This window comes from Rhopilema esculentum, chromosome 5 (genome assembly GCF_057945365.1).
Source record: "Rhopilema esculentum isolate cy_ngs chromosome 5, ASM5794536v1, whole genome shotgun sequence".
NCBI lineage: Eukaryota > Metazoa > Cnidaria > Scyphozoa > Rhizostomeae > Rhizostomatidae > Rhopilema > Rhopilema esculentum.
This window is the reverse complement of record NC_142819.1, coordinates 4,399,105-4,411,136: the sequence shown is the minus strand read 5'-3', so window position 1 is coordinate 4,411,136 and position 12,032 is coordinate 4,399,105. Positions and strand designations below refer to the sequence as shown.

The window sequence follows — 12,032 nt, the reverse complement described above, 5'->3', positions numbered from 1 at the left end:
GATGATTGGCTAAACAGACAATGGTTCATTTATTCCATGGCCTTACCACGTTTACGGGACATGTTCAGAACAAATGTCGGTTTTCAACAGGTATATAATACAGTAATATTCATTGAAAGGATCGCAAATTGAATTTAAAGAATGATATGACATTTTTGCAGTTATTTTTACTTGTACGATTACGAAAATAAATGTAAAACCAAAATTCAATAATAATAATAATAATAATAATCTACCATATATATACAGGATAGCCTTTTCAGTAAAGATAATACTGCTATCACTGAGGGTCCTGTAAAAACATTATTATCATTATTTTTTGGAGATAAGAAAACAACAGTGCTATTTCTATCTTGAAAAAGTACTTGCAATTATCAATGCTGCAATAGAATACATGCATGAATTTTTTCCCTGCCGATCTCACGCTGGTATCAATTCCTAGAATACTATTGTTTTTATGTCGCTTCAGACCTTCTGTTTTTGCCACGTGCGACACGCATGGCCAGGTAGGGGTATCCTATTGTTCAAGCTATTACAATAAACATAGTCTATGCAATAAAGAAGCCAGGAAAATAACGTTAGATTGTAAAATGCTGCATTTTTGTTCCACAAAGTAAAAAGAAGAACCAGTAACTTAAGTTCAGGCTGACTGTTCTTAATATTTTCAAAAAGCCGGTGTAAGGATTACTAGGAAGGAGTTCAGGCCTCATTTGCCAAGGAAGTGAGTGAGACAACCTTCATTTGCCTGCAAGTTTTAATATTCATCTAAAAAGAAACCCAAACATGGCATCCTGGTACTTGAGATAAAACGTTGTTCAAAATTGCATTTTACAGTAGTCAGCCTCGACCTCCTTAAACTGTTCTTCACTTTTGACCAATTTTGAGGCTCGTGTTCTTACAAAAAAGGGTTTTGCTCCAGGGCATTGGAGACCCCTTGGTGGCACTGTTCGCGGCGTAAGAAGCTTTTTTTGGCATCTCATCAACCGTTTTCATCAATCTAGCAAAAGCCAAATGTCCTACCACCGCACTCCAGTTCCAGCATGGACGGCATGTACTACTAGAAACAACGCCGTGACAGAAGAAGCTCGATCCAGTCCTTTTCGAGTTTGTCTTATACCTTGAGGAAACACTAGCCTGCGCGCACCCTCAGACACTTCTATCCCGAAGAGTAGATACTTCTACTCTTCGGGATAGAAGTGTCTGAGGCTGCGTGCAGGCTAGGAAACACAGGATTCCATTGTTGATTGTTCCACTAGCGAAAGATGGTCAACCAATCCAGACACGGAGGTTGAGGCCAAAACTCCAATCAACGACCGAAAATTTAAAAATTTCAGAGAAAGCAATTCTTCGGATTATTGATTAATGGCCAAAACAGGGATAAGTATGACGAAAAATAGATTTGCTCGAGTAAGAGAAATTCGAATTCTCAGGCAGCCGGATTTATCAGGCATGGGCCTCAGTATTATTTAAGAACTTTTTAAGTATTTCGAGACAGTGTCATCTTTCTGAGTTCACATTATCGATATGTCCTATGTCATTTTTGTTGCAAGCTCTATTTGTATCGATCTTAGTTCAGAATAATTATCTGAGCATATGACTGGTGTATATTATTTATAATGAAGATAGATTGGTCAATTACCGAAGAACACACTCTTGCAAAATGCTCCTTTTCCCAGCCTACAGTCGTACACAAACCACCTGTAATTTCAATAGAAATCTTCAGATTTACTAGAAAATAAACTCTCAACTTATGGCAGCTAAGGTGGTCAAAACCGGTCAAGCCCCTAAAGAAGAAATGTGGCCTTTTCAACTAAGTTCTTGGATAACGCCACAATTTTTGATTTTGTAGAAATGAAATCGTAACTGAAATGAAATGGGAATGCCTTTGCAAGAAGTAAGGAATCAGTAGTTTGTCTCACTATTTTTCCGGTTGCTCCTTCGCAATTGTGGAACTTTGCACTTCGTTATCAGTCATTAAAATTTATAATTCATAATTTCTTGCCAACAATTACTTGCAACACAGTCCTCGCAAAAACTTCATTCCAGGGAGATGTAAAAACCTTGCTAAAGAGTAAACTTTACCATACAAGATACAAAAACATTTGACATGCAGACTGCAGAGATTTCTTAACACACTGTTAGACAATCTGTACTGAGGAAAATGCATTCAATACATCGCCAGACAATTAATTACCTTCTTCTAAATTTATCCTACAGGCGAAATTTAAAAGAATAAATCTTTAGTTTGTTGAAAAAAGTAAAACAACATCAAATGGGTGTCTTTTCGGGCTTGCAATTTAAAAATTTGATTGAAATCGTTCAAAACAATCCTTTTTATAACTCCCGATGCAAAAAGGATACTTCAGACTTACTGATTTCCCTCTGCTATAAAAGTTTGATTAACCCATCATATCAATAATTTTAAATCACTTTTAATCACAGAAATTTTCAGTAGAATATTGCGAATTTTTATTCAAGAAGACGAATCAGCAACAACTGTGATCGGACTAAAAAAATTTAGAAAATTCCCCCTTCTAACTGAGCTTGGCGATAAGAAAGACCACCTAACTCGAAAATTGTTATTGCGCTAGGAAATTGGTCCTATCTTGTATATAACCATTTAAATGTTCTCGTTACCAGCCAGTTCAGTATGGGAGATTACATAAATTTTCAGTTCAACCTGTTACTTATTACTGCCTGCTTCTGGAAACACACACAGCAACAATAGCCAACTATCACGAGTCTTGTGAGGGCAAACTTAACGACAGCTTCTCCATTATGCTCTGCAATTCTGCACCTTCAAGGATGTATCCATCACACAGACCTACTTGACCCGGCCTTGTTGTTATTTTGCCTAAAAGAAACTTAGATACATAAGAATTTTCAAATTTTTAACTGAGCACTAAGGCTACAAAACTAAAAAAGTGAAAACAAAAAAGCACCTTCTTTTTCGTACATTATTCTTATACGGCCATTTCAGGTAGCAATTGATGAAAGAACAAGTTTCAAACGCCAGCGGTTCTTCATTTTTGAAACTGTTTAGTAGTTTCAAAATCCAGTGCGCGTATTATTTTATCAAATAAGTTGTAGATGTAGCATTGAACTGTTAAGAAAACATCGACTGGGTGGAAAATCTGATTGATGGTGATAGCAAATCTACTGCATGCATCATAACAAGAAATCTACTGTATAAGATTTATGACTGATTAGAAAGTATGGACGTGTTCAATGCTACAGATTGATAGAAAACTTAAAAATGATTAACATTTTGATGTCTTGGAAAATAAACATGTAGTTATGCATCATTCCAGATACAATACTTCCATCATAACCTGGCTTTTAAAGAGGAGCAGAAAATCTTAGAAAGTAAGAGATGCTGAGAAAATATTATAAGAGCGACTATATAAGATTACTAAAAATCTCGGAGTTAAGCATGACATGATAGACAAGTAAACATCACTTTTCCCTGAGATTTCTCGAGAATATTTGAAACAGTGACATACAATAAATTATTTGTCAAATAAAACAAATAACGGGAAACATATTGAAACGGCATTGATGATTTTGTACAATCGGATTGTCGTAGAGTTATGATCAAGAATTCCAAGAAACTTAAATAGATTTTAAGGTCTCCAAGACACAGTTCTAGGCCTTCTATTGTGCATGCTCAAAATTGACAACAAAGGACATGACGCAACAAGAAAACATGTTTGTTTCAATTTTCGTATAAGCAGATGCGGGTAGCATGCGCAAAGCAGGCATTTCGTAAGAGCTCAAAACATAGCTCTGACGTATAAACTCAATGACCTCCTTGTTCTATGTGTTTTAAAAAAATATCACCTGAAATTCGTGATTACTTGATGTAATAAAAAGTACCAAACGATGTGCAATGGTGTCAATATTAGTAAATAATTTAAGAGTGATTTCAACTAGAAATATCGTTATGAAAATACTTAACTTTTTTCAAGAAACAATGAACTGAAATACCTGAACACAAACCTTAAAAATTTTTAACATGTCTCCTATTGACTCTTATATCAAATACTCCAAAGGACAGCGAAATGATTAGCACACAATTTCAAAAATTGCAAGCCATAAATTAGTGAAAAAAAATCGGATCAGATTGGCTTGAGAACGCTTAGGGAGCCAACGTTGCCAGGGCTTAAAATAACCATAAAACAAGAAATGATAAAGGACTAGACTTTAAGGAACTCCACTGACGTTGTTTTTCAGGATTTTAAGCTTGTTTTCCACTCTTAAGGATAGTAATTCCTTTCCTCGAATCAAAGTCTTGAAAAGTTACTGTTTAGACAAAGATACAGATACGTAAATATTTTACCATATAAATAGCCAGCTTTAACAAGTTCTTTGAGGCTTTCGTCAATTTCTTGTGATCTTTTATCATCATCTGTCTTTGTTGCATCATCCTATAAAACACTGTTACTTTAGAATGAATTATAAAAAGAAAAAGTACGAAGTAAGTGCCAGTAAAAATGACATTATAGACAAATGCCACAACGTTCCAAATCACGGTCTGATACACACGATTTTCAAATATTCTTGCTTTTGTACAGGTCCGTAAAATATTGTTATGTACCATAGTTGAGGATGTTAATAAACAACTGTTGCATTCCATACTAACTGCACACTTTGAATTTAGGATACTTATTGATATATTCTATTGTCAATAATGCAAGCCTGCTATTTTCACCATACTCAATAAAAGCTGAATGATAATTGGTTACCATAAAAAAAGGTATACTGTTTTTTGGTGGTACAGATATAAAAATGGTATTTTCGACCAGTTGAAAAGGCAGTACCAAACATATGTTTTCATGTTAATTTCATATTTTGGTACAAACTTGTTAATAGTCTGGCAAGTCTACTAAAAACATAGTGTATAGACTCACTTACCACTGAAGTGGTGTCTTCAACTTTATTTTCTTCTTTACACTCAAGCCTAACAATAAGACCACTGAGAATAATCCGAATTTAAATTAAAGTAGCCAAATTTTTAGTTAAGTAGATTGTTTTCAAACAAACTGCTAAAAATAATCCCATTACTGTCAATAAAAATATAAATTTCAAAGAAAAATTTTGATATCAAGTAACTCAAAATTTGCCATTTTGTTTTAACAACTTTAATTACGAGGTATCTTTCTCAATTTGAGGTGCGATGGAGTGAACAAAAAATATTTGAATTGATGGATTACAGATTTGCCTTTTTAATCTTAAAAATAACTATAAACAGTTAAAAATGTTATGATGTAATTAATCAGTTCTCTGAAGTATCCAGGAAGTGTTCAAATTAAATTAAATTACAAGAAGACATTGAAGCTTGAGGGCACTGGAGGCATGTTTTGCCCACTTTTTCAAACACAAGAAATATCTGTATAATAATTTACATTAAATGCTTAACAACAATTGCCTGCTTTTTTATTACAAGAGAGTTTGTAACAAATAATTCATACTTTTCTCTGCATTCCTAAGGGTATTGGCAGATATCACTTATAAAATTTGAGAAAAATTTCAAACTTTACTGCCATTTAAAAGATACACAACAGTACAAGTGTGAATACACACAAAGCTCAGTAACTCACATCTAACACCATAGAGTTAGTTGAGCATTTGCCAACAACACAAAGCATCTATAGCTAACTTACATTTTCCTAAACTCAGTTGCATCTATCTGTACAATACTTCCTTTTGTCATTATTTTTTTCTCTATGTGTTCCTTGTTTGCATCTGAATGGATAACATCTGTAATTGGTACATCCAATGCTAAGCCTTTGGGGACAGAATGATACATACTTTCAGTCATTTTGAATATAACAGTTAGTCAAACTAAACCCTATCAAACTGGTTGAAGGCAAAAATAGTTGCAACTGCTAATAGAGGCTGCCAACAGCAGAGGGTAGAAAGGGGCCTAGCTGGGGGTTCTAAGACGATTTTCCTTAACATTGTTATTGTCATTGCTTGTATATGATCTTGATTAAATCTCTTGAGATGATTTTCAAGTGTGAATCCAGGAATACGAAAAATAAGTCCGACCAATCAATAGCCAGCATTCTCATTACCCAGGGGGACTGAGCACCCCTCCCCCAAATTTTCATCATGAGCAGGCTCAAGCCCTGGAGCTCTCTGGTCTGCACCTATGTTTATAAGTGTATGCATACTGTATATAAGTTTATATGCTTCTGTTTGGAAGAGGTACCCAAGAGGTTCACCATATCTATTGGCGATTGATAAACAAGTGACCAAACTCTTGGCTTTCCTTTGACATGTTTCTCAGTGGACATGCAAATTGCTCAAAGATCAATTGGTTTTTGGGTTATTAATAGGATGTATGAAAAAAGTCTTTCTGTGCTAATTCAATTTTTACAGACAAGTATTTCATAGACAGTGCAAAGTAACAAAAGAAGTATCAGCTCATTTGTTATATGGCTGATCAAAGCATGCTGGTTGCATGTGGTCTGGGAAATTTCAGGTTTTGCCAATGTTTCGAACAGTAGTAGTGAAACAATATACCAAACAAGAATGTGTGGTCATCACTAGCAAATGAAAGCCCATGAGCTTGCAGATTGTTACCAATTCCTTCATTGTCCACAAATATTATAGAAGTTCATATACTAGACTTGGAGACAATATTTAAAAACATAAGTTCATTTCTTAGGGGTCTGATACATTCAAATGGAAGATATTTACCACAAAGAGAAATTTGGTACCTTGTGATTTCAGAAGGTAGCTTCCTTTGTTCTTTGAGACTGCTTTCACCTTAGACCCTCCACCACATGTTCTTCTTTTTTCTAGAAGTTCATCGCCATCTATTGCCAGCTTGATAACAAAAAATAACATGATATAACAGAAAATAAACAATAATAAGAAATGACATGACAATGCAATGAAGGCCCGGTATCTGAAAAGCCATGCTGAAAAATTTTGCATCTACCAAATGTGCGAGCTTACCATTATCTATTAATATAAGTTTCTCATGAGCAATAACAAATATTTTTATCAAAATTATTGTATATATTCGGAAAATCAAATATCACTGAACCTCATGATTAATCATTTACTGTAAATAGTATCTTTTCTAATGCCCAGTCTGTACCATCTAAATAATGTTTTGGTGTGTCATCTTTTTTTCTTGTATTTGTATTTGAATTTACAGACATGTTTGAGGATATACAAAATAATTACCCAAATCATTTCACCCATCACTCATTTCTAGCTCATAATTAATAAGTATTATATCAAGAAAAGCAATGAGCTAGAAATTTGTTTAGATTAGCTTCCTATTGAAAAGAAAAGTCAAAACCAAAAACATATTTAACGTGTAAGAACAAAATCAAAACCACAAAAGACAGAACATAAAGTATATTTGATTATGCCACCTGTGTATTTGCTGGCTTTCTATCTCTCCTCCATTGCCATCTTTTTCTTGGCTTTTCTAATATTGCTACAAACACAGATGAAACATGTTAATGAAAAAAATTATATGCATTCTAATTTATTTAATTTAACAATAGACCAGGCTCTTATGCAAACTTTTATATATGCGTAGAAAAGGCTTGTCTGCATTAAAAATTTTAATAAATATAATTTGATCTTATTTGCATATGTATGGGGTTTTCTTTTTGACGGGAAAATTTGAGCAAAAGAAGATAATGCATAGAAAAGTCTGTTTTTGCCTAATTCATTATTCAAAAATTACAAATACTAATTCTCATTCATGCTTATATAAAGGCTGAGTTTATGCAGAAATAACTTGTCATAAAAATCAGACTAAATTAAGGTGGCTCTATATTTATCATCATCATCATCATTACATCTACATTTAACAACCCTTTTGGGTAATACAAATGTCTGCCCAGTCAACTACAACATTAAAATTTACTGAGGTGATTTTGACATAGGTTGTAAAAGGTATCAGAATTTGCCTGCATCATAATACTGTCTGATGAGGTTTTTAATCAAATGAACTGATTTTAATATCTGATGGTTACCTGCGAGACTGAAATTTCTTTGTTGGATAAAAGCATCTGCAATGTAAATAAAGGCATTACATTTGAAAATTCATTTGTCTTCATTTAGCATATTGTTCTGCCCTTAAGCCACTTTTAAAAAAAATTAGATGTACAAAATAAGTAAAGCTTGTTAACTAGACTGTTGCAGAGTGCACACTCAGAATCAGACCTGTCAAGTGTCCTGCATCATGCGGGATTTGCATGCATTTTCTTGTCAAATGGGTATTATATAAAGCCTAAGTTTGGTCAATTATTCAAGTTCGCAAAAGTTGTCCTGACTATAGTGCATAGCAATGCAAAAGAGGAGTCATTATTTTCCAGAGTGAGAAAAAAAATGTGGCTTCTCAGAGAGCAAGCTTGTCCCTAGATGGCACCTTGTCTACCATCATTGCCTTTCAGCCTAACAGAGCACAAGGAGAACCATGCTATAAATAAAGAAGTCACCTGGGAGTACAACAAAGAACATTTAGAAAAACATTAATAAACTGAGAAACTTTCATTGTTTTGTAAAAGATAAATTCAATATATACTCAAGATTTATTATGAAATAGTTCAAATTTGTTTTGTCGTGGTTTCAATCTTGGATAACGTTTAAATTTTGCACTTAAATGGTAGACAAGCAGCCCATGCTACAGAAGTCACGACGTTGCTAAAACGAGGAACAAGCGGAACAACCTAGTAACAAGCGGAACAACCCAGTAACAACCCAGTAACAAGCGGAACAACCCAGGAACAAGCAGAACAACCCAGTAACAAGCGGAAATGTGAATTAATTGTTTAGTAAATACCACATGGGGGCGTTTATAATCCAACTCTCTGAAGTTTGTGTGGGCTAGAACTATCAAGAGGCCGTCAATCATGTCTTCATCAGTTTCGGAGGCTTTGTGATTTTGCCGAGGGACAGAGAGAATCTATCGACCCCGGATCGGGACGAAAAATAAATAGTAAAGCATGCCTAAAGGGGTATGGGGAATGCTCCCCCAGAAATTTTTTGAAAATGGTGGCTGCTCTGGTGGCTATTTTGGTTGCTAAAATAGCTATGCTGGGTAAACTGCTCTGGCGGCAGTGGCTAAGATAGAGGGAATCAGAGGGGGGCAACAAAACCCTGTAGAGCTAGACCGAGGGGCAATTCACTCTTGAAAATTGCGTACAAGATTTTACCAAAACAAAAGGATTTCTAGGGATTTTCAGATAAAGCAATAGGATTTTTATAAAAGGTGTACAAGATTTTCTTGGAGTGATTTGCCCCTCGAGCTAGACTCCTATTTTGTCGGAAAACCTCTGGTCTTCTGGAAATTTTCTATGTTTATCTACTTGCCATGTTTTATAGGAAAGAATTTAAAGCAATGAAAATAAGAATATCTGAATATGTCAAAATATTTATTTATTTCAGTTCTGATGTCGTTATATTTTGTGTACTTAGATATGATTGTATTTAGAGTGTATTATGGCTCTTCAACTAATTCTATTTAGATAAATAAATTTTTTTATGATGATGATGATGGAAACGCCAAACATCGGTTGCGTGTTTGTCACCCTACCATCAAAATTTCACGATATTGCGCCATTCAATCGCCTGGGGAGAAAAATGACATTGATGTGCCTACAAGAAAAATCATAACCTGTCGTGGGATAAAAGTCGGAAAATCCAGGAACCAGGAAACTGATGGTTTGCCTAGAATCATTTTTATTGAGGCGGAAAGTTAACCTCTTCTTTAATCCAAATTATAAGTTGTAAGAGGCTGCCCATTGTATTCCTTCCCATGCAGTACATTGTTATAAAGGAAACATACTACAGTAAGACAATTATTGGTGGGGCTTCAGAAACCCCCCCCCAGCCCCCCGGCTCCGACGGGCCTGAAAAATGTGATTGCAACAGGGCTACATGTACAGATTTACACTATGGCATGCACATCTATTTGCAACAGTGTGTCTGTTGTGATCGAATGTATACGCATGCTTTACTATTTATTTTTCCTCCCGATCCGGGGTCGATAGATTCTCCCTGTCCGTTGGCAAAATCACAAAGCCTCCGAAACAGACGAAGACATGATTGACGACCTCTTGATAGTTCTAGCCCACACGAACTTCAGAGAGTTGGATTATAAACGCCCCCATGTGGTATTTACTAAACAATAATTCACATTTCCGCTTGTTTCTGGGTTGTTCTGCTTGTTCCTTGGTTGTTCCGCTTGTTACTGGGTTGTTACTGGGTTGTTCCTCTTGTTACTGGGTTGTTCCGCTTGTTCCTCGTTTTAGCAACGTCGACAGAAGTCAACAATTCATGTTTTGCCACATTTAGCCTTTCTTATTTATCATTTGTAAGTGTATGCGTATTTGTCCCTCATCTCATTTTCCAAAACTTGACAGCCCTGTAGAATTGTGTGTAAAAATAAAACCAATTCCCTGTTCAATGGCCTGTTTACATGAAAGATCTCTCATGCAAATATTGAAACGAGAAATTACACAAATCTGTGTTCAAATTAGCTCTACACAACTGTGCTAAACAGCAAGGCATGCATCCCTTGATATGAGGATTTTCAAATTTGGACATATTGAGGGAGGGTATTTCTAAGATTGTTGAGAATGGACCTGAAATTATTTCATATCTCAAAATGTTTCTTTTATATTTTGAAATGTCCCATGCCCAGGCTAAAACCAATGATGTTCAAGACCTATAGACTAACTTATCCCAGTTTTTTGGGAACACCAGCGTGAGTTTAATGTCAGTTTTATTTTGTGATGCTCTCTCCTAAATTAGGCTATCTATTGAGAGAGCTCCTCGTTAAAGAAATTCCTGTATGCAAATCTCCTTGCTTTGCTTTTTAACAATTATTTTGCTCTCTATTTTTCTCATTGTATGTAACTTTATCTTATGTAACCTGTTGTTGTTTGTTCTAAAGATTTGTCTAAAGATTTTAATGCATGAATTCTTAAAAGAAAATCAACAGAACTGATCTTGTCAAGAACTGCCATGCTCTGCAGACTGGCCAATAAGCTGTGAGCAAAAGCTTCTCGGAACAACAACAAGTTCATTTCAAACCCAACTGAAAAGAAGTTATTCCTTAGATTAAATGAAAATGCATTAGAAATCTTTTGGAAACAAAAAGTCTGCAAAAATTACCAGTTGTTACTGTTTTCACCAAATTCAGAGCGTCAATGCGATTACATTTTATGACAGTGTTCATGCTTCTCATGGCAGCCATGTTTTACCGTCCTAACGAATTAGACTCGCTTACAAATTGCCTCCTTCTCATAGTTGATGGCTTACACCCAAAGAAATATGCTTACACCCTACACCCATACACCACTGGCTTACACTGACCTGGAAAGTTATAATGAAAATTCGGTTTTCCGATTGTTACTGGAAATGGAAACCTCACTCTCTCGTTCATGTCTCCTATATTTTTTCCAAACTTGCCATCATTTTCCAACTGTTTTAACGAAACACGTATGAACTATTAACGAACTGTTTTTTGTTAGTGAAATTCTTTTTCTTAAAAGAAATCGACATGATTTTCACGAGGAGAGGAAGTAAGGAAAAAGCTGATAATCGCTTCTGGTTAAACGTTCATTTTAAGCATTGTGAACTGCATTGCAATTGTAAATTATTTTCCTTTCATAACAGCAGTTTGAATACTACCACATGCTTTCTAGAATCAATCTTAAGGAGTCAGCGTTGATCTCTTATTGAAGCAAAGTGCTTTAGATTGATGGTCAGTATTAGCGTTAACGTTTAAATAAGGCAAAGCCTAGAACTCGTCTTCAATTCAAATAACTGTTAAAGCTTTCCACGAAAAGCTCTTTGAAAAGAACAATTGATTTTTAACGCAGCTTATCAATGCCACGTATTTAGCAAAACGTACTTATCAATGCCACGAAACACATCTCTTAACAAAAATTCTCGAGACATAAAACCGAAAACTTTAGCTTAGAAAAATTTTTATCAAAGGGGGCTTCAGAAAATGATGACAAGAAATAAAAACGGATAACTTAAACTCACAT

General features: G+C 35.0%; 1 protein-coding gene across 2 annotated transcripts; it reads right to left on the bottom strand.

Moving 5' to 3' along the window:
* Positions 1-2,065: 2,065 nt before the first annotated feature.
* LOC135689532 (uncharacterized) lies at positions 2,066-11,854 on the bottom strand. 2 transcript variants are annotated; one of them, XM_089116317.1, is made up of 8 exons: positions 11,152-11,854; positions 8,007-8,042; positions 7,395-7,459; positions 6,726-6,834; positions 5,664-5,787; positions 4,915-4,975; positions 4,340-4,427; positions 2,066-2,854 (listed from the first exon to the last, which is right to left on the bottom strand). In XM_089116317.1, the coding sequence occupies exons 1-8, from the start codon at positions 11,231-11,233 to the stop codon at positions 2,736-2,738; spliced, it is 684 nt and encodes a 227-aa protein (XP_088972443.1). In that variant the 5' UTR covers positions 11,234-11,854; the 3' UTR covers positions 2,066-2,735. The 2 variants fall into 2 exon arrangements, with proteins under 2 accessions (XP_088972443.1, XP_065062856.1); XM_065206784.2 differs by having other exon boundaries at positions 4,915-4,960; positions 11,152-11,841.
* Positions 11,855-12,032: the final 178 nt, after the last annotated feature.

Bases quoted from the DNA above. Each gene is read 5' to 3' on its own strand.
- LOC135689532 (XM_089116317.1), bottom strand. From the start codon at position 11,233: ATGGCTGCCATGAGAAGCATGAACACTGTCATAAAATGTAATCGCATT. The intron at 6,835-7,394 runs GTGGCATAATCA...TTTGTTATCAAG, and splicing joins GAAAGCCAGCAAATACACAG to CTGGCAATAGATGGCGATGA. The intron at 5,788-6,725 runs GTACCAAATTTC...CTGTCCCCAAAG, and splicing joins CTACCTTCTGAAATCACAAG to GCTTAGCATTGGATGTACCA.